The following is a 23,674-nucleotide window of genomic DNA, read 5'->3' as shown; positions in this document are numbered from 1 at the left end:
TTTGCCTATGTTGTCATGCAGAAAACTACAAACATTTTGAGAATTTCATAGATGCGGTTCAATACACCATAATATGCTTGTTGGCCTTGACATTCCTTGTTTTTCAACATATAACAAGTGCATAAACTATTAAACGGCGCCCTTTGATGCTTTGCATCAATGGTCTTTCTTGTACGCAATTTTAATATCCTTCTCTGCCAAACCTACATGCGTCCACTGTGTCGTAGACCCCCTAAACACTTGGGACAAAAACATACTGTAAGTTATGTGACATAAGCTTTCCTCAATTTTACTGGAATTTCGATCAAACCATACAGAATGGGGATGTTTGTTGATCATTCCACTGTGCTCTCGCCGAAAACTTCAAGGTCAGAAATGTCTAGCATAAAACATCACTTTTGGGATGGAAATATGTAAAGCTGCGATCTGACCTTTTGTCAGCAGTCTTTTATGACTGGTTTGCATATATTTACGCAAAAGTTTGCTCGTTTCAAGACAAAAATAAAAAAAAGTTGTCAAAACGTTCAATCTGTGTGAGTGCAGCTTTAAGTCAATATTACTTATTCATAAAGAAAATTAAGAAAGACAAGCCAAAACAAGAAATTTGACAAAAAAGCCTGAACTTGACCGTTAAATTCCGCATATACAAAAGATGATATGTATGCGGGTGAAAGCCATTCCCAGTCCGCATTTACACAAAATGGGTAGGATTCCCATATACACAAGATGGGTAGGATTCCCATGTACACAAGATGAGCAATGCAATATGTGGGGGGGGGGGGGGGGGACATTCCCATTCCGCACAATCTCAAGATGAGATATATGCGGGTGAAAGACATTCCCATTCAGCATATGCACAAGATGAGTCATATGCGGGTGAAAGACATTCCCATTCAGCATATGCACAAGATGAGTTATATGCGGGGGAAAGACATTCCCATTCAGCATATGCACAAGATGAGTTATATGCGGGGAAAGACATTCCCATTCCGCATATACTCAAGATGAGTTATATGCAGGTGTAAGACATTCCCATTCCACTCATACACGAGATGAGTTATATACGGGTGAAAGACATTCCCATACCGCATATACACAAGACAACTTATATGCGGCTGAAAGACATTCCCATTCCGCTCATACACGAGATGAAAAATATGCGGGTGAAAGTCTTTCCCATTCCGCATAACACGAGATGAGTAATATGCGGGTGAAAGACATTCCCATTCCGCATAACACGAGATGTTAAATATGCGGGTGAAAGACATTCCCATTTCGCTCATACACGAGATGTGAAATATGCAGGTGAAAGACATTCCCATTCCGCATAACACGAGATGTAAAATATGCGGGTGAAAGACATTCCCATTCCGTATAACACGAGATGAGAAATATGAGGGTGAAAGACATTTCCATTCCGCTCATACACGAGATGAGTTATCCACGGGGAAAAGTCATTCTCATTCCGCATATACATGAGATGAGTAATACGCGGGGAAAAGACATTCCCATTCCGTTAACACACGAGTTGAGAAATATGCGGATGAAAGACATTCCCATACCGCATATACACAAGATGAGTTATATGCGGGTGAAAGACATTCCCTTTCCGCATATACACAAGATGAGTTATATGCGGGTGAAAGACATTCCCATTCCGCATATACACAAAATGAGTTATATGCGGGTGAAGGACATTCCCATTCCGTATACATTCCGCATATACACAAAATGTGAAATATGCGAGTGAAAGACATTCCCATTCCACATATACTAAGTTACACATTAATCAACATACAAAACATACAATCACACTATCACTATCATACATTTCTTCGACAAACACAACTCAGTGTAATATGATGATTATAAATTACAATAGTTTCATATTGTAAATAAAGTAGATATATTCAGTAAAACCACATTCAATCAATATATTTTCAACATTTACATATTTGGTAGTATCCATTGCAAGTTATTGCAAGAATATCATCTACGTACATTAACGCAATTCACGTGAACAATGAACTATTTATTATAATGTGAATTAAATGAAGTGTCAAGATTTTTTTCATGTGATAAAATTATTCTGCCAATAAGTAGCCTTTTAATGCATGTTTAAAGGCTGGTAGCTTATCTGGACATTTAATGTATGTATAGGAAGAGAATTCCAAATTTTCATTGGTTTATAGGCAAATGTATTTTTGATATAGTTTGTTCTAGGTTTTACAACAAAAAGATCCTTTTTTCTGAAGAACGCAAGCTATCTTTGACAAATGTTAACAATTTTGTGAAGTACGAAGGAGTCAAACATTTCATGCTTTTGAAAACAAGTAATGAAAGATGATAAAAGCACCTGTCTTCAAAAGATCGCAACCCTGACTGTTTGAATATGTTTCCACAGTGGCTAGTTCCCGACTTCATTAATAGCTTAATCTGTCTTTTCTGAATACTTTAGTATTAGTGATTTTTTGTGGTATCTAAGGAATGTGCAAGTGACCCCAGACACCACTGATGAGAAATATGCGGGTGAAGGTCATCCCCATTCCGCATATACATCAGATGAGTAATACGCGGGGAAAAGACTTTCCATTCCCTATACACACGAGCTAGGTTTTACGGGGTGGGGGGTGGGGGGGGGGCAAAACTTTTCCGCAAATACACGAGAGGTGCTATTCGCGGGGGAAAGACATTCCCAATCCGAATACAGACAAGATGAGTTGTATGCATGGGAAAATATATTCCCATTCCTTATTTAAACAAGATGAGTAATATGCAGGGGGGGGGGGGGAATAACCATTCCGCATATACACAAGATGAGTAACATGCGGTGGGGGAGGGGGGACGTTTTTCTGCACATACACAATATGAGTAATATGCGGTGGGGGAGGGGGAGACGTTTTTCTGCACATAAACAAGATGGGTTACATGCGGTGGGGGAGCGGGAGGCGTGTTTCTCCACATACACAAGATGAGTTATATGCGGTGGAGGGGGAGACGTTTATCTGCACATACACAAGATGTTTTATATGTAAGGGGCACGCATATACAGAAGATTAGTAGTATACGTGGAAAAAGGTATGCTCATTCCGCGCATAAACGAGATGAGTTATATGCGGGGAAAAAGGCATACTCATTCCGCACATACATAAGATAAGTTGTATGCGTGGGAAAAGGTATGTTTATTCCACACATACACACAATTAGTTATGTGCATGGGAAAAGGCATGCTCATTTCGCACATACACAAGATGAGTTATATGCGTGGGAAATGTATGCTTATTCCCCACATACACACAATTAGTTATATGCGGGGTAAAAGGCATGTTCATTCTGCACATACACAAGATGAGTTATCTGCGTGGGAAAAGGCATGCTCATTCCGCACATACACAAGATGAGTTATATGCGTGGGAAAAGTTATGCTCATTCCGCACAAACACACAATGTAGTTATAATATGCGTGGGAAAAGGCATGCTCATTCCGCACATACACAAGATGAGTTATATGTGTGGGAAAAGTTATGCTCATTCCGCACAAACACAAAATGTAGTTATATGCGTGGGAAAAGGCATGCTCATTCCGCACAAACACAAGATGAGTTATATGTGTGGGAAAAGTTAGGCTCATACCCCATATACACAAATACAGAAGATGAGTTAAATGCGGGGTGATGCTCACTTCGCATATATACAAGATGAGTTTTTGCGTTGGAAAATGTTGGCTCATACCGCATATACATGCGATAAGTTATATGCGTGGGCAAAGGTATGCTTATTCAACATATAGCCAATATGCGATGGAAAAAAGTAATTGGAGGAAAACCTACGGTCAGTCTGTTCGGGAAGATGCCAAAAGGTGGTTGAACTGTTATCAGTAGACATTGAGGTGGTTAAACAAACAAAAAAGACCATAAAGGCTCTTGTACAGCAGAGGAATTGTCATGAAAATAAAATACCACATTTTAATCATGTTAAAGGAGAAAACATTACAAAATAATGTGTTTTTGGAGATTAAACGTCCTTAAATGTATCAAATTCTCGCTTCCCACATTTGTAAACAACATATTGGCCAGAGGTTTTCTTTCAATATTGTTTTATTCCGTAACCTAGAAGCATGAAATAAAAAGCTGAGGGAGGCATGGTTATTGAAGAGCCGAATGCACGTCATGATATTTTGGAAATATATACTTTACACTAGAACCAGGCGAAAACAGGTTCCGAAAGTGCTACTTTGTCATTGTTTCGCCGCCATCTTGCAGATCAGACCTCAAAATCTCACTCTAACCTTTGTAGGTTCGGAAAACGTGTACCCCCCTGTCTAAACTTTGCATAAATTTACAGCATCATGTAATGGTGTGTCGCGCATTTCTGGTAATCAGTGGTTACTGCCTGTGTATATAACAATCAACGTATACAGAAATAGTGAACCAGTGCCATGGATGACCATGACACGTGATAGGACGTATGGCCATGTAACCGACAGACATACGAATGCACAACGGAACAATATTTTACTAGTCAAATAAACTTCCAGATGTATGAAATACAGAAGACATATCTAATCAGACAACTTTTGTGTAAATTGTGGCTGTGCTTTATGAGACAGGCGATATTTGAATGCCGTTGTCAAACAGTGCTATTCTACGGAATGGAGTTAGGGCCATGGCTTTTGAAAGTGATGATCCGAGACGCGATACTCGAAAGTACGATGGCGAAAACTCGAAATCACGAAACTACGATGGTGAAAACGCGACAGTACGATGATGAAAACACTACATTACGAAACCGCGTTGATACGACAGTCTTTTCACCATCGTACTGTCTCGTTTTCACAATAGTAGTTTCATGATTTCTCGTTTTGAACATCGTAGTATCGTATTGTCGTGTTTTCGTCATCGTACTGTCGTGCTTTCATCATCGTACTATCGCGTTTTCATCATCGTACTGTCGAGTTTAAATCATCGTCCTATCGCCTTCCGGCGCGCATGCGCAGAGAAATATTTGCAGTCTATGAGACAAAATGTCGAATACAGGGCTGCGTTTCAGAGCATTTTTACGATCTGCCATTATCCTGAAGTGAAATGACGCCACGCCATATAAACCTAATAAGAGCACCTGTTTTTTTTATCAATAATAGTTCTACTACGACTACTACTGTTTCTGCTTTTGCTACTGCCACTGCCACTGCCACTGTCACTACCACTGCCACTACCACTACCACTACTATCACGACTACCACGACGACTACGACTGCCACTACCTACACTACTATTACCACTACTACTACTACTACTACTACTGCTGCTGCTGCTGCTGCTGCTGCTACTGCTACTTCTACTGCTGCTGCTACTACTACTACTACTACTACTACTGCTACTACTACTACTACTACTACTACTACTACTACTACTACTACCACTACCACTACCACTACCACTACCACTACTACTACTACTACTACTACTACTACTACTACTACTACCCGCGGTCTCTTTTCTGATTGACTATGTGTTGCTTATGCTGGTATTGTATCAGTAATATATTTGTCTTTTTATTTACGTTGTATTCTTAAAAAAGCGTCTAAAATAATCCACAAGCACTTTTGTTCATAGAACACGGCATGATAATGGCTGCTTGCTAGTGACTAGTAAAACACAAATTGAATGATGAATTAAACGTTTATGTGGTGGTGGATGTGGTGGTGGTGGTGGTGGTGGTGGTGGTGGTGCTGCTGCTGCTGCTGCTGCTGCTGCTGCTGATGATGATGATGATGATGATGATGATGATGATGATGATGATGATGATGTGACCTCACAGGCAATGCATTTGTAAAATTGTTCGAAGATACTGTTTTGACTTTTCATAATTTAAACTTTTTACTTCCAGATGAGATTTACTACATTTAATACAGTTGTTTTAATATACCAAAACAGATTAATAAATGTCAAAACCAGTATCTTATGAAGGATACTATGTTTAATTTGAAAGAAATGTAAAGAAAACACGGATTTTCTACCTAGACGATAGTAGATCAGAGTTAATCTTTTAGCATTCACCAATCATTTATTGATTTGCGTTTTCAGCTAATAAATACACGGTTATAAACTTGTTATCAGTAATAAATATTTCTCATTATTAATTATTTTGGAACTAGTTGAAAGTTTAACATTCAAAATTAATGTTTGTTATACAAGTGTATGTATCGATTTTGAATACGACTGTCACTTTAATATTTATTGTGTCAATCGTTGTTTAAACTTTTAATGAACAGTATTTCAGATCAATTCAAAATGCGTGATAAAAGCTTCGGTTGAAGACATGATTCAATGACGATGGTAGGATGATAAAAATACGACAGTACGATGATGAAAACACGATAGTACGATGATGAAAACACGATAGTACGATTATGAAAACACGAAAGTACGATGATGAAAACACGATAGTACGATGATGAAAACACGAAAGTAGGATGATAAAAACACGAAAGTAGGATGATGAAAACACGAAAGTACGATGATGAAAACACGATAGTACGATGATGAAAACACGAAAGTAGGATGATAAAAACACGATAGTAGGATGATGAAAACACGATAGTACGATGATGAAAAAACGATAGTACGATGATGAAAACACGATAGTACGATGATAAAAACACGATAGTAGGACGATGAAAACACGACGGCACGATGATGAAAAACACGATAGTAGGATGATGAAAACACAATAGTAGGATGATGAAAACACGATAGTACGATGATGAAAACATGATAGTACGATGATGAAAACACGATAGTACGATGATGAAAACGTGATAGTAGGATGATGAAAACACGATAGTACGATGATGAAAACGTGATAGTAGGATGATGAAAACACAATAGAAGGATGATGAAAACATGGTAGTAGGATGATGAAAACACGAAAGTACGATGATGAAAACATGATAGTAGGATGATGAAAACACGAAAGTAGGATGATAAACACACGATAGTAGGATGATGAAAACACGATAGTACGATGATAAAAACACGATAGTACGATGATGAAAACACGATAGTACGATGATAAAAACACGACGGCACGATGATGAAAAACACGATAGTGATCATAAAAAAACTACATTTTCACTCGTGGCTTCGCCACTCGTGAAAATATGTTTTTCTATGACACTCGTGAAATAAAATACGATCTTACACTGAAATAAACAAATATCCTCTATATATTATTTTTATCAAGTATTACCATATAAACCTAAGCGGAAATAGTGTTTTCCCATCCATTCAATGGTGAGTGAAAACATGTCTGCAGTTCCGTAGCCAATGATTTTAAATTGCTACATGAATGAACACACGGAAAACGGGTTAATTTGTTGTTCGACATTGCGGAAGAATGTGGAGGTAGACGACCGCCATTCGACATTAAGGAAGAATGTGGAGCTAGACGAACGTCATTCGACACTAAGGAAGAATGTGGAGCTAGACAAACGCCTTTCGACAGTGAGGAAGAATGTGGAGCTAGATGAACGCCATTCGACATTCAGAAAGAATGTTGAGCTAGAAAAACCCCATTCGACATTGAGAAATAATGTTGAGCTAGACGAACGTCATTCGACATTAAGGAAGAATGTGGAGCTAGACAAACGCCTTTCGACAGTGAGGAAGAATGTTGAGCTAGAAAAACGCCATTCGACATTCAGAAAGAATGTTGAGCTAGAAAAACGCCATTCGACATTGAGAAAGAATGTTGAGCTAGACGAACGGCATTCGACATTGAGAAAGAATGTTGAGCTAGACAAACGCCATTCGACATTGTAAAAGAATGTTGAGCTAGACGACGCCATTCAACATTGAGAAAGAATGTGTAGCTAGACGAACGCCATTCGACATTGTAAAATTCACTTTTTTCGTATGGAAAATCTTTCGGAGCTTTAAAACTATGATACTGACTTCAATAAATGTTGGTTTATGCTCAAACATTGTCTTTGAACAAAAGGCTTTAAGGATAAGTCATCCTTATGTTTGTGCATGCGTCCTTGTGGTAAACTTCATTGATATGGCCCGTTCAAATATATCTTGGGCCATCATCTATGCAGTCAACAAAGGGAAGTAACGGCTGTTACCGCTGCATGCAGTTTACTATTTAGTTAGCTCCCTTGAGTAGCTGCATGGAAAATGTTAACGCTTGCTTTTGGTGTTCTACGAAGTCAATGCTCATCTTTCCTTTCATAAACAAATCAATACATTTTTATTTTTGTCTCGGAAAGAGCAAATTTTGCGTAAATATCTGCAAACAAATGATAAAAGAATGCTGACTAAAAATCAGATTGCAGATTTTCATATTTCCGAATGTTTTATGGCTTAAACCGTTACTAACGGTGTAAAAAATGCATAAACATATTTTTTAGATATAAAAATCTGCGATCTATTTTTGTCAGCAGCCTTATATAACTGGTTCCCAAGGATTTTCGCAAAGAAAATGGCTTTGTCTAAGACCAAAATAAAGTTATCAAAACGTTCAATCTATGAGAGTGCAGTTTTTAGTAGCTATAGATGTCGAATGTTATGAAAAGTATTAAACATATACATGGGCCGCGTCGCGACAAAACCTGTCTTAGTGACCAAAATATCGATTTTGAGTTTTCTACATTTTTATATACGTGTGTGTATAACAATAAATTTTTTTGATATCTTGTAAACTTTTTGAGATTTTCCACTTTAAGTGGCACAGGGGTAAACGTCGATTTTTTGAAAACGCGTGACATTATGACGTGAAATACCAACAACTGACGTAAAAACTTTGTGATAATGAAGCGAACACCTGTCTTCATGAGTAAATATATTTATAAGAATATTACTGACATAGACCGTTTTAATTGTTTTATTTTCAATTTTTATTTCGTTGCTAAGCAACATAAGAACAATTAAGAATAACATGAATCATAGCATCAGAATGCAAAAAAACAAAACAAATTAACAACTTCATTTCCTTTCACTTATTTTATTAGAGTTATTGTCTGAAATATATATCTACAAAAGATGTCGTGAATTTACATTAACAATAGAACAATCACCAGCGACAAGGCATACACAGCTATAAAGTGTTTGGTACGGGGCATAAAATGTCCTGGTACGGAGGCCGAACGTATTGTCGGACGCATTTATATAATGATTCTTGTCGGGGATGGCTAAATCCTGCAGCTTGAACAACATCCGGTCGGGCTTGGGTCTCGAACCGGAAGGCAGGATCCTTTAGAACGTTCTGCGTGTCCTCCTCTGCATCTCGCGACGTTCTTACTACAACGACACCAGGCATTCGGAGCTCCTCGGCCATTTTATCGAAAACAACCTCGGATGTATATGGATGGTTTACACACTCAAAAAGTGGTACGTTTAAGTCCGCTGCAAGTAGATCGCGTAGTGATTTTATTTAGCAGTTAAACTTTGTGACTTAACTCTTGGGATTCTTCATTATGTTTGCTATAATACAATTCAATGACAATAAATTTAAACTTAGATCAATAAATACAACTCTAAAACACTACATTTAACTAATGATATAATTCAAAATTTTACGAACTACTTCAACAGATGTACCGGCATACATCCGAGGTTGTTTTCGATAAAATGGCCGAGGAGTTCCGAATGCGACACCAGGCTCAGTGGACGAAAATCGAAAGTACTGGTACTTCCTGAAATTTAATCATGCATGACACTTGATTAACAAGCGGTTTTCATCAATAAATAAACGGAGATTGGCTACTTATTATATACTGTAACATTTGCGGTTATTATTTATATATGGGTTTTTAGTCAATCGTAAAACCATAATCATTATGTAGAAGGTATGGGCCTTTTATGAGTTATAATTGAACGTGACGTTACCTTATTCCATTGAGTGCTTTGAAATGATCGCCAAGGAAGCCTTTCAAGTTTCTCCAAGACCATGCTGGATAACGAACCGCTGTGTTAGAATATGAGAATTTGTTCACAACGTCCTCCAGCTGATCCAGGCTTTCACAGTCCGTTCTCCTGTACAATCGCTTCGCATTTCCAAACCCACTATCCACGAGGCATTTTGCATGTCCTGCAAGAGTTTGATAAACGGATTTATTAATTAAGAGCATGTGTATTTTGCACGATGTTAAAGTTGAAGAAACAAAAAGACGATGTTGTAAAAGCAGCAGGAGAATAAAATCTTAATATGAGCAAATGTGAATATACATCTATATATGCGTATTCAAGAAATCGTTGTATGTTTATGTATAAAAATATGCATATTTTTTACTATAATGACTTAGAAAGACGAACCTATTATTTGCATAAGATACTCAATGGTACTGTGCTGTCCGGTCATGACTCTCCACATGAAGTAGCCCACGAGATACTTATTCTTATTCAAACCTGTAATGCGAAAAAATGCATGAATGTGTGCAATTAATTTCCTGTACAGAATGTATCGCCCACTCACGCGCAAATTAAAGCAGAAACACACGTAAACGCACACACGCACAAAACTGCAAAGGTGCGACATTGTTAATGTTACGGACAATTACCAATAAAAATAGGAGGGACGGCGCAGAGTTAGAGTGTCTGCTTTCCGAGACAAAGAGGTGCAAAGTCCGATCACAAGTCGGGAAACATTTTTGTGACCACTCATATTGACACACAGTACTGGTGAGTTCAAGCAAGGAAATTGACTCGAGAGTTACTCTATACGCTATCAGCTTTCGTCACAATTGAACTAAAATAAATTGGTATGCTAGTAATAAATTGTATATGCTTTGTGAAAGATTTGTTTTGTGTTTAAATTTACCTGTACAATTATCGGCGTGGATGGAGCAAGACGTTGATTGGCCGCCGTAGTTTTGAAGGGCCCAGTCTATCATTGAAATGACGGCATCTGGTCCGTGTGATTTCGAACCGTCTTTCCCCTTGGCCTCGTTCTCGTCGATGAGGAAATTCAGCTGGTGTGGGTCGCCATCTATTCGGAATCCAAATATACTGATCTTCCGAAGGGACAAGAAGAATAAGGGCCCCATTTGTCTGTAGTAATGCGGCAGGCTAACACTTTCGGCAAAGTCAAACGTGAAATGGTGGTACCGCTCACATTCAGCGGTGTGACGCGTCTCCGTACTGCGACGTATACAGTCATTGTACAACTCCCGTTCCTGAAAAAAATGTTATAATCGGCTCTTTTATTTACCTTGAATATAACTCACTTTTACCAGAAATTGACATTGTCGTATAATAATAGGTGAGAATAGCAGACTCGTATTTGTGATTTAAGTAAGTATGCACATCATGATTTATGTACATAAATAAAACTATAACGGTGGGGGAGTCTAGTGGATAGTTGTGCACCTCTCACCTTAAAGGTCATGGGTTCGATCCACTACACGGGTACTTTCTTATTGCTTCTCGAGAACAGGAAATTGATGCGGCAGTTATTCATATTATCATCACAAAATAACTTCTTTGGCATACAAAAAAACTTTGTACTTAACCTGTTGTGCCTTCGTTATATGAGCGCTGTATGCATCCGCCGCTTCATTTTTGTCATCTTCCTCGACAGCGTCCATCACGCGTTTCCTGATTTTTTCGCATGTAGCACAGACGTCGTCACGCGGAGATGCGATTTTGATATGGGGTACACATGTCGACCAAATTGTCTTGAAGGCGGTCAGCTTCACACATCGAATGGGAGCCACCGAATCTACAGCGAATGGGAACCACCGAATCTACAGCCTGTTTCTCATATTCCTTGAATGTCTTCAGTTTCGTTTCGCTTGCAGGGAGATAAGTTGGTGGAATATTGTCTCGCCCTCTTGGAGCTGCAGGCATTGGTAACCCCTCACGTTCTGCATAGTTCAGGAAAAACTTTACCACGCGCTGCACATCGTCAAACGTTAGTGCGTGCTTGGGCCGTCTTCCAGTGTTTCCATGGGTCCTTGGAACGATCCCATTTGTTGCCATGTGCGCCATTAGACCTTGTAAGGCACTTCTTCCTATGTCATAGCAGAGGTGAAATGTTATCCTGCAAACAATGGACCCATTAAATTTAAATGTATAACGCATCCGTTGCCTCTTTTTTCCTTTCTTAGTTGTTGCCGTGGCGCGGTCGTCTTGTAAGATGGCCATAATATACATGTCTTTTTCATTTGTGTCCATTTCTCTTAAGTATGTGTTCATACACATTTCCTATATTAAGCTGTTGTGAACATTTCCTTTGACACCCACATCCATATTTACACACTTTCTTTATATCTGTAAGCGCACAATATTCAGCCACTTCAATATCGCTTTCATCTAATTCAGCCTCTCCATTGCCATCGCTGTCTGTATCTTCATCAACGATTTCTTGCTGCAAAATATAATCCCTCACACGTCCTTCCAATATCCCGCCAGTTGTGTCAATATCATCGTTGTCGACTTCATAATCAACTTCACACGACTCGTCTAACTCTTGTGATGCAAATGGTGTGGAAACTGGCGTTCTTCCAAAATGATTTGAGTACACACTCTCTAACTTCTGAAAATATATTATAGGAAAAACCTCATTATATCTGTCATATGAACCGGGTAGTTTTGTATTATATAATAAAATAAAAATATTAATTATAGTATGAAGCAATTATGATAATTACAGCTATTGGTGGTAGTAGTAGTATGAGGAGGATCAGCAGCAGCAGGTGGTTGTGGCGGCGGCGGCACAGGCGATTATGTCAGCAGAAGCAGAAGCAGCAGCAGCAGTAGTAGTCGTATTTCGGGCTGGTTCGAGAAAAGTTTGCGGGGCGCATATTGAAGGGACATAATCACTACACTGCTTAACTGAGGTCAAAATTCTAGTTGAAAACAACATATTTTAAATATTGTTATACTATCTTTTTCTCTGTTTCGAACATGAACAAATTACTTATGCACGAATCAATTGTAACCACGCCCCCCCCCCCCCCCCTAGATCCGGGAAATAGCGGGGACTTCGACTTTCGGTCCAGCCAAGCCAAGGCATAGTCCCCGCTCGTGAATTGCTCGTGTAACCCTCGCCAAATGACCCGCACCAGAGGCACTCAAGTTAAGACCCATTCCCCGCTATATTTGGCGTAAAGACAAAACCACCGCATTCACCCGGCACTGCGGGGGCACCTGAAAGGTAAAAATACGACCCATTTCCTCGGCCATCCCCGGTATACCCCGGAGGGGGGGGGGGGGGGGGGGGCGGTACGGTTAAAATTGACTGGTGCATTATTTGAACGGGGCATACTTAATGTAATGAGTTGTTTGACTTAACGAAAAGTTTAGATTTGATATACGTTATATTTTGGCCAACTCCGCGAAGTTTATATAAAATATCCCCCGGCGCCAAACACCTACAATAACTACTTCTACGCCATTGAAACAAACACCAACACATATTCTTCAAAGTACGCATAATACAAAAAATTTAAAACATATTTACAACAACAACATCAATTCTTAAATCTTAACTTCACTCTATAATTATCTTGGTCGGACTGTGTCCCCGAGGTTGAATTGTTACACTATTGTTAATGCTCGACCATATCAGGCAAGCTCGGTAAAGAATTGTCTTTTATCCAAATCTCTGCTGGCACTACGGTATTCACTGCTTACTCCAAATTTAGCCGTTGGTTGAAAGACTTGTAAATACCTCTTCCAGTACATCTGTCTATGTCAACACAATTCACAACCACAATGCCATATACCAATACTACGCATACACCTACTATTCCGTTGTCACCAAGAACCAATACTTTTTATTCTTAAACCAATAATACCTGTACAGCAACAACATAACAAAACAACAACAATAACAAAGTAAAACAGCAACCGCCATTGCGCCTACAACTGCAGCCAAGCCGAGAACTAACAACAACAAAAAAGGCAACAACATCAACTGAATCAACGATTCTTAAAACTAGAATATATGTACGCATACATGTACATGTATATCGTCGAAATATAACTACAATACTGGCAATAGCAATCTGTGACAAATGTGACTCATTTGTAAAATTCATGCACTTTTTTACCTATGAGGGGTGTGATTTCATGGTACATAACGATTTCGATCTCAAATTTCCCAGACGCTGTGACTTACATGTTCGAAATGAGTGACAGATGAGATCTTTATTTTCCCAGCTGTGAAGAATAGGATCCTATTTTTCCCAGGTGGGAAGAATATGATCTGGGAAAAATAAGATCTTACACAGCGTTCCTACCCATCATGCTTAACCAAACTGTGTTATGTCTCATTGAACTTATTCTCAATATGTTCCATCATTGCATGAAGTTCAATAAAATCCATCCAGTAATTTTCAAGTTTTCTTCTTGAAGTAAACTGACTGACCGACCAACCGACCAACTACAGGAGGACTCCAATATACCCCCTTCAAACTTTGTTCGTCAGGGGTATAATAAATAATGTTGAAACAGTTTGTTGCCTCATAATGATAATGATAAATCAGGTAACAGGTTTTAACAGGAATAAACCCTAAACTTCACCTGTGTTTCAGCACCTTGAATGTTAATCTTAATACAGATGTCCTATTGTTTGTGTTCTCATTTGTGGTAGCAGAGTGCTGTATTATGTCTTGAAAACGAGTGGAAAACGACTGTGACCTTGAACCCCATTACCCCTAAACTCAATAGGGCTCTCCTACTGGTCTGGCCACATCTTTACGTCAAGTTTAATTACCATAGGTCTAGAAATTGTCGAGTTATCACTCGGATAAGCTTTGGTCTACCGACGGATGGACGGCAGGACCGACCGACATATCGACCGATCAACCGATATGTGCAAAGAAATTTACTCCCTATTCCACGAAGGGGGTATAAAAAAGGAAATTATGAGCATTTGAAGTTTTTGAATAATGGTTATGTAAATACCGCCCTAAATCCAGGAGTCCATTCTGGTTGCAAGTTATGGATGTAAAAGAATCTCATGCAACATCGCTAAATGTAAACTGCCAGACAGCTTTGAAAGTGAACTTTAAGGCATAAGGGTGTGCCATGGATAACGATCGCCAGCAAACAACAGGCTTAATCGTGTATGTAAAGGCATTAAACCCCCTTCAACCAGTTATTGGCATATTAGCTGTCATGAACATTTATCATATCTTATATCGCATACTAGTATCGTATACCTTACCCCGATTAAAAGTGCATCTGTCACCAGTTATCACATATCGTGTACTAACTCTGCACTGAGCTGCAGTGTTAACGTCGCTATTCATTCTGCAAGAGATCTGGCCATCGCTGGAATCATTGGAATAAAGATTTGGGCATTGCCATCTTCAATGGTGCTGTAGGTCACCAAATGGAATATTTTCGGAAAAAAAGTTCTTATAGTACAAAGAATACAGACAAGAGGTTAATAGGAAACAACATCATAGCCATATGTTTCATTTTGACAAAAACAATTCTGACAGTTTAATCAAAATAATAAGATTAGATAAACAAGGTTGAATTTTGAGCCGATATTATGTAACTAAAATAGGTGATATAATCTCTAGTAACTCATTCAATGTAGCTGGTTATCAAACTTGTCAAATATATCACGCCTGTATCAATTGCGACCAATTTTGGTGATGATTGGACAAATGCATTTGTTGTTAATCAGACAACATACTGGACGCCGCCCGCCCTGTTCTGTTTTGTTCTGCTCTGTTCCTAAATATATACGTACTCTATGTACACCCCACCATAAATGAACTAAGTTGTGGCCTCAAGTTACTAAGTAGGGGCCTTAAGTAACTAAGAAATGGCCATAAGTAGCTAAGTAGGGACCTTAAGTTATTAAGTTGGGGGCCTTAAGTAACTAAGTAGGGGCCTTAAGTAACTAAGAAACGGCCTTAAGTAACTAAGTAGGGGCATTAAGTTACTAAATAGGGACCTTAAGTATCTATGAAGGGGCCTAAAGTTACCAAGAAGGGGCCTTAAGTTACTAAGAAGGGGTCTTAAGTAACTAAGAAATGGCTATAAGTAACTAAGAAGGGGCCTTAAGTAACTATGAAGGGGCCTGAAGTAACTAAGAAATGGCCTTAAGTAACTAAGAAGGGGCCTTAAGTAACTATGAAGGGCCCTTAAGTAACTAAGAAATGAGCTTAAGTAACTAAGAAGGAGCCTTAAGTTACTAAGTAGGGACATTATGTAACTAAGTTGTGGCCTTAAGTAACTATGAAGTGACCTCAAGTTACTAAGGTGTGGCCTCAAAATACTATGTTGTGACTTCGAGATACTATGTTGTGGCCTCAAGGTACTATGTTGTGGCCTAAAGTTACTAAGGTATGACCTCAAGGTACTATGTTTTGGCATCAATGTACACCGTTGTGGTCTCAAGGTACTATGTTGTGGCCTCAAGGTAACTATGTTGTGGCCTCAAGGTAATTAGTAGTGGCCTCAAGGTACTATGTTGTGGCCTCAATGGACTGTGTTGTGGCCTCAAGGTACAAAGTTGTGGCCTCAATGTACTATGTTGTGACCTTAAGATACTATATTGTGGCCTCAAGGTACTATTATGCCACCTCAAGATTCTGTGTTGTGACCCTAAGGTACTATGTTGTGGCCTCAATGCACTATGGTGTGGCCTCAAGGTTTTATGTTTTGGCAACAAGGAACTTAGTAGTGGCCTCAATTTACAAAGTTGTGGCCTCAATGTACTATGTTGTGGCCTCAAGGTACAAAGTTGTGGCCTCAATGTACTATGTTGTGGCCTCAAGGTACAAAGTTGTGGCCTCAATGTACTATGCTGTGGCCTCAAGGTACAAAGTTGTGGCCTCAATGCACTATGTTGTGGCCTCAAGGTACTATGTTGTGGCCTCAAGGTACTATGCTGTTGCCTCAATGTACTATACTGTGGCCTCAATGTACTATGTTGTGGCCTCAAGTACTATTCTGTGGCCTCAAGGTACTATTTTGCGGCCTCAAGATACTAAGTTGTGGCCCTAAGGTACAATGTTGTGGCCTCAATGTACTATATTGTGGCCTCAGTGTACTATGTTGTGGTCTCAATGTACTATACTGTGGCCTCAAGGTACAAAGTTGTGGCCTCAAGGTACAAAGTTGTGGCCTCAATGTACTATGATGTGGCCTCAAGGTACAAAGTTGTGGCCTCAATGCACTATGATGTGGCCTCAAGGTACAAAGTTGTGGCCTCAATGTACTATGCTGTGGCCTCAAGGTACAAAGTTGTGGCCTCAATGCACTATATTGTGGCCTCAATGTACTATGTTGCGGCCTCAAGATACTAAGTTGTGGCCCTAAGGTACAATGTTGTGGCCTCAATGTACTATATTGTGGCCTCAATGTACTATGTTGTGGCTTGTAGTTACTTTGTAGTGGCCTCAAGGTTCTATGTTATAGCCCCAAGTTACTTTGTAGTTGCCTCAAATAACAAAGTTGTCACGTTACTAAGTTGTGACCACAAGTTCCTTATTTGTGGCAACAAGTTACTAAGTTGTGACCACAAGTTCCTTATTTGTGGCAACAAGTTACTAAGTTGTGACCACAAGTTCCTTATTTGTGGCAGCAAGTTACTAAGTTGTGACCACAAGTTCCTTATTTGTGGCAACAAGTTCCTAAGTTGTGACCACGAGTTCCTTATTTGTGGCATCAAGTTACTAAGTTGTGACCACAAGTTCCTTATTTGTGGCATCAAGTTACTAAGTTGTAGTTCCTTATTTGTGACAGCAAGTTACTAAGTTTTGACCACAAGTTCCTTATTTGTGACATCAAGTTACTAAGTTGTGACCACAAGTTCCTTATTTGTGGCAACAAGTTACTAAGTTGTGACCACAAGTTCCATATTTGTGATATCAAGTTACTAAGTTGTGACCACAAGTTCCATATTTGTGGCAACAAGTTACTAAGTTGTGACCACAAGTTCCATATTTGTGGCAACAAGTTACTAAGTTGTGACCACAAGTTCCATATTTGTGGCAACAAGTTACTAAGTTGTGGCTTCAAGTTATTACTAAGTTGTGGCCACAATACTAATATAGTGTTGCGGTTGTCACCTAAGAAAATTATATAGACAATGTTTCTGTCTTAAAATATTAATTTAGAGTATCTGCACATACACTAGTAATAGAGACTGTGAGGTATGATGAAACACCAAGAAATGAACGACTTTGTAAATTTTGTTCAATGACAGCTGTAAAAACAGAATTTCACTTTTTTCTTGTATGCCCTGTATATAGAGACATATGGGAAGGGTATTTTAGAACTTACTGTAGTAGATGACCTACATTTAATACGTTTGAAACACTCCAAATCAAATAAATATCAAATGAATATTGCGAAATACATATTTTTGTTGCAAAGAAATTAAGAAATTAATTTTTACCAACAACTCAAAATATTTAAGTCATACATCATCAGTGATCCTGAAATTATAGCTTCCTCTGACTTTTTGTACTGTTCTTTTGGAAGAATATACATGTATGATATAACATTTCATGTATCTATTTTTTATACATAACATCCCTTTGTTAAGTTCTGCCTACTACTTTTCATATCCTATTTTTCACTAATATAAAAGGTTTTAAGTTTAAAACCAAAATAAACGTATTGTATTGCATTGCATTATATTATATTGTATTGTATTGTATTGTATTGTATTGTATTGTATAGTATTGTATTGTATTGTATTGTATTGTATTGTATTGTATTGTATTGTATTGTATTGTATTGTATTGTATTGTAGTTACGAAATTGAAACAGTTGCTATTGTAAAAGGTTTATATGAATACAAAAGGCTAGGCAACTGCACAATACATAAAAGAGCAGCCTCACCTATATCTTAGTATTATCGCTCGTATTTATCGTCAAGACTTTTGTATGCTGTATCAATGGGAGCAAATATCCTGCCAAAAGACCAAAATCTCATCGAACACCGCCATTTTTTTCCGCATCACACATTTCCCTCACTTAAAATTTGGAAAACACAAAACACGTTGGGCTCCCAGCTGTTTAATATATTTTAGGGCACTGTTTTCTTCCGCTAAGAGTCATACCTTTCTAAAATCAAAGTGCTGAAAGCACTGATGGACTAGGGCCTCATTCAGGGGAATGTTGACAACCATGTTCTAAGCATTGAAAAAATCGGCTCATATCACAAGGGGTCACTGTTTAATGGGCTAGCTTAAACTTTAGACTAAAACTGCTTGCAAGCTGCAAAGGAAACTTGAAAAATCTAGTTAAGTGTGTGAGGGGGTGGGGGTGGGGGGGGGGGGCTAAAGCGTTAAATCAGATACAGTCATAGTTCTTTTGAATTTCCCAAAGTCGTTAAATCAGACTTGCACAAATTAATTTACGTGGTTGGCACACATACTTCTTTAATTTGATCAATTCCTTTTAATCAAAGGACTGTTATTTGCAGTTTCAGAGAAGATTTTCAATGATGTAATTATATACTATATAGAAAACCTGTCGCCTCTTTTTCAGGGGAACTTTAAACCACAGGGCCATACTTTAAACAATCTTTGTAAAATACATCTACACTGTACACCTATGTCATACTGCATACACAATGCTATTAGGAAGTAGTTTTTATTTAAAAAGTGAATAATTATTTTCTCCCTGTTAATTTGTGCTTGGTATTCAATTCATATAACATGTTACCATGATAACTTAGTGCTGTTGATAAATATTAGGCACTGCCTTCTGTCTAATGCTATTCATATAACTGCTGCAGACTTAAAACTGTGCATCGTTGTTTGCCTGGTTCAATTTTGTTGCTACAAGTGTTGAAATGTTAATAGTATTTTTAAATTTATTTATAGTTTCCACAAATGTTTTAAAAATGAAAAAAGATTTGCCAGGGTTCTCCAAAAACAAGAATATCAATACCCAGGATTTAGAATTGAACTTTCAAGATTGAGACATGGAACATTTAAATTTGTGACGCTATCAAGTAACAGAACTGAGGGAATCTTTACAGGTCAATTCACCATTATAATAAAATAACAAAACTAAGAACCCTAAAAGGAAATAATTCTAAAGAATTCTGGAAAATAATTAACAAAGGTAATGAGAGTAAAATCTGTTGAAGAACTACTATAGTAAAATTAACAACAATAATAATAATAATAATAATAATAATAATAATAATAATAATAATAATAATAATAATAATAATAATAATAATAATAAAGAAGTTTGGACAATTTGGAATTGTAAATCCAATTGACAAAAAAGGGGATAAAACAAAACCTGAGGACTATCGTCAAATAACACTTCTAAGCTGTCTTGGCAAATTATTTACTAGTGTTTTAAATAATAGGATAGCAAATTATGTTGAAGATAATGATGTCAGTAATAACTGTCAAGCTGGTTTTTGAAAAGGATACTCGACATCAGATCATATGTTTGTTCTACAGCATCTAATAGCTAATTTGAATCACCATAGAAAGAAGTTATTTTGTGCATTTATTGACCTTAACCAAGCCTTTGACAAAGTATGGATATCTGGATTGTGGGGGGAAAAATGCAATTTTCAGAAAAATGCTCAAGGGTTATAACTAATATGTATAATAATATCAAATCGTGTGTGTTCTCTTCATCTACTGCAAAATACTCAAATTATTTTCCTTCCAATATAGGAGTCAGACAAGGAGAAAATCTTTCGCCTCTTTTATTTTCATTATGTCTTCATGATCTACATGAATACTTACAGTCAAAGCCAACCGTAAACGGAATTTCAATTCGACCTAATGAAGACAACGAACTTCCCCAGTTTCTAAAGCTTTTTATTCTGTTATTACAGATGACATAGATATAATGGCAGAAACGACAAATGACCTGCAAAATGCTCTCGATGCCTATTATAATTACTGCACTGACTTGAAACTTACGATCAATACAACAAAATAAAAAAACTAATATTTTCAAAAGGCCGACAACCAAATTTAAATTCTCCTCTTAACAATCAACCGTTTGATATAGTGAAAGAATATAAATACCTAGGTGTGCTGTTTAGTAGAACAGGTTCTTTCTATAAAAACAAAATACATATTGCATCGTATTATAGTCTTCTCAGAAACTCTAATAGACTCAATCTACCTATCCATCTTCAAATAGACTTATTCCATAAAACAGTTCAACCAATTCTACATTACAGATCAGAAATCTGGGGTAAAGGGAATTTTGGTGTTATAGAAAGGATTCAGCTGAATTTTTTAAAGTATATTCTCAAATTAAAATGTTCAATTCCAAATTATATGGTTTATAATAATAATAATAATAATAATAATAATAATAATAATAATAATAATAATAATAATAATAATAATAATAATAATAATAATAATGATGATGATAATAATAGTAGTAGTAGTAGTAAACTATCATCAATGATATAAAAATGCATATACAAAACAGTTCAAACTTTACCTCATGATATAATAAGAGCCCGATATCAATGGTTCTTCAATATAAAGTCAATATTAACAAAGTGCGGATTGATAGGAACTTTGGAATATTCGAAATATAAATATGACCAAGGCATCAAAAACAGCAACACTGACACTACCAAATATCTACTTGTGAAAAAGAACTGCAGCGCATTAAGACAAACAATTATGATTATTTATGCAAAAGGCTACAGAAACAAGCTCAGTAGCAAAAAGTTTAAACATAAACCCGATTTAGTGGCACTGGGCAATATATATATATATGACTGACATATTTCAATGCACTTTATTGGTAATATCCACATTTTGAAGCATCATGTGCAGTTATATAAATGGGCTATCATATATATCATTATTCTAAAGCATTGTAAAAATAATTTAAGTATCACTATTTGAAATTTAAAAAACAACAACAAAAAAACATTTGTTCATTTCTATTATAAACTTCAAGAACTGAACAGCAGGACACTCAGATCTTAGACCTGATATACAGAAGTCAGCAATAAAAACAAAAATCAATACACAAAAGTTGTGTACTTTACATTGATTGGGGTGGGGTCGGTTGTCACTTATTGAAGGCTTCAACTAGGCGTTTGAAACAATATGGGATAATCTATGTTTAAGGTCAAACATTTCATCTTTCTACTGCAATCATGAGTGTTCATGAGGATGTTGACCTTGACATAAAAACATCAGGGTTAGTTTTTAACTCAGATCGAGAGAAACTCAATTTATAACTCGATGTTTGCTTACCTTCTACTGTAGTTAGATACTGTGGTTTATTTCGAAAAACTGCCAGACATGCCCATGACTGATCCCTACTTGCCGAATCAGGATCCCGACCCCTCGTGCGCCTGGCAGTGTCGTGGGACGCGTGCACTGCCCGTTTCGGCGGCATCGTCTGCGCTCCAGAGCAAGGGCCAACTTGGACCTGAAATATGGTGAAGTATAGCAAAACAATTAAAACATATATCACAAGTTAATACATGTACATGTACATGTAAATATTGAATTATACAGTACAAATCGGAAACTCTGTATCGTTTGTAGAATAAGACGTTTTATCTATTTAAAAGTTGTTATACTGGTACGTGATGAACCCGGAATCCAATTCCATTCAAGATCCAATGATAACACACCGGTTTTACATTCGGAACTCCTCGGCCATTTTTTCAAAAACAACCTCGGATGAATGCCGGTACATCTGTTGAAGTAGTCCGTATTTTTTTAAATAAAAGCATTAATTAAATGTAGTGTTTAAGAATTGTATTCATCGCTCTCAGTTTAAATTGATTGCCAGTGAAGTTTATTATTGCAAACATAATTACGATTCCCAAGAGTTAAGTCATAAATTTTAACTACTAAATAATATTACTACGCGATTATTTGCAGCGGACTTAAACGTACCACTTTTTAAGTATGTAAACCGTCCATATACATCCGAGGTTGTTTTTGAAAAAATGGCCGAGGAGCTCCGAATGACCGGTTTTATTGTATGCATATTTGAATGCACATGATAAAAGGGTTTAAATTTTAAATTCTGATGAAATAAATACAAAATCGCCGAAGTTATAGATACTTGAACAAAAAATAAATGAAATGAAAATTGAATGGAAATCCGACTTCGGATTACATGGATCCACTGATAATTCACATATATTTTTAAAATTATCTTCGTATTTTAGTTATATTGCAAAACACTTCGTTTTGTGTATGCACATTTGTTTATTAATTGTATGTGTGTTATAATGTACAATGCCTAATTTCAGATATATACACAACGTCCATAAACTTCCAGGCTATACTACGATGAGCCCTTTTTGTGTGTTTTATAGAATCACAATTAAAGCACACACAAACAGTTTTATATCATCGATATACATGTATCATATTTGTATTCTGAAAAATGTTTGCTTTTTACTTCTATTTACTTTAGTTATTGGTTATATTTACATGTTCATTTATGATTATGCATAATGTAATATAGTGGCTTATGGGACTTAATGTAAATGTAGTTATCTAATTTATTAATATTGTGTTTATTTAAAAACGTTGTGGTTGTCTTCAAACGACTCGGCTAGGATTTCGTTTATATCCAAATGTGACTTAACAGATTAAGTAAAATACATGTATGTTTATTGTTAAATACATTCAAAATCAAATGTTTAAACGTTTAGCAGGCAATGTTTCTGATACAATTGTACACGGTTAATGCGTAATGTAAACATCCAATGGTAC

At 37.2% G+C, this 23,674-nt stretch overlaps 1 protein-coding gene across 1 annotated transcript; it reads right to left on the bottom strand.

Annotated features, from left to right (window-relative positions):
• Positions 1-9,099: 9,099 nt before the first annotated feature.
• LOC128246360 (uncharacterized) lies at positions 9,100-22,604 on the bottom strand. The gene is made up of 10 exons (XM_052964547.1): positions 22,585-22,604; positions 22,259-22,367; positions 12,246-12,537; positions 11,746-12,130; positions 11,513-11,714; positions 10,822-11,176; positions 10,317-10,409; positions 9,891-10,092; positions 9,660-9,697; positions 9,100-9,302 (listed from the first exon to the last, which is right to left on the bottom strand). Exons 1-10 carry the CDS (start codon positions 22,602-22,604, stop codon positions 9,100-9,102), a joined length of 1,899 nt encoding a protein of 632 aa, XP_052820507.1.
• Positions 22,605-23,674: the final 1,070 nt, after the last annotated feature.

The sequence above is a fragment of the Mya arenaria genome, chromosome 9 (assembly GCF_026914265.1).
Source record: "Mya arenaria isolate MELC-2E11 chromosome 9, ASM2691426v1".
Classification (NCBI taxonomy): Eukaryota; Metazoa; Mollusca; class Bivalvia; order Myida; family Myidae; genus Mya; species Mya arenaria.
The sequence above is the reverse complement of the archived record's forward strand: the minus strand, read 5'-3'. Positions and strand labels throughout refer to the sequence as shown.

Bases quoted from the DNA above. Each gene is read 5' to 3' on its own strand.
- LOC128246360 (XM_052964547.1), bottom strand. From the start codon at position 22,604: ATGGCCGAGGAGTTCCGAAT. The intron at 12,538-22,258 runs GTAGGGATCAGT...ATATATTTTCAG, and splicing joins TCGGGATCCTGATTCGGCAA to AAGTTAGAGAGTGTGTACTC. The intron at 10,093-10,316 runs GTTCGTCTTTCT...AAACTCTTGCAG, and splicing joins GTATCTTATGCAAATAATAG to GACATGCAAAATGCCTCGTG.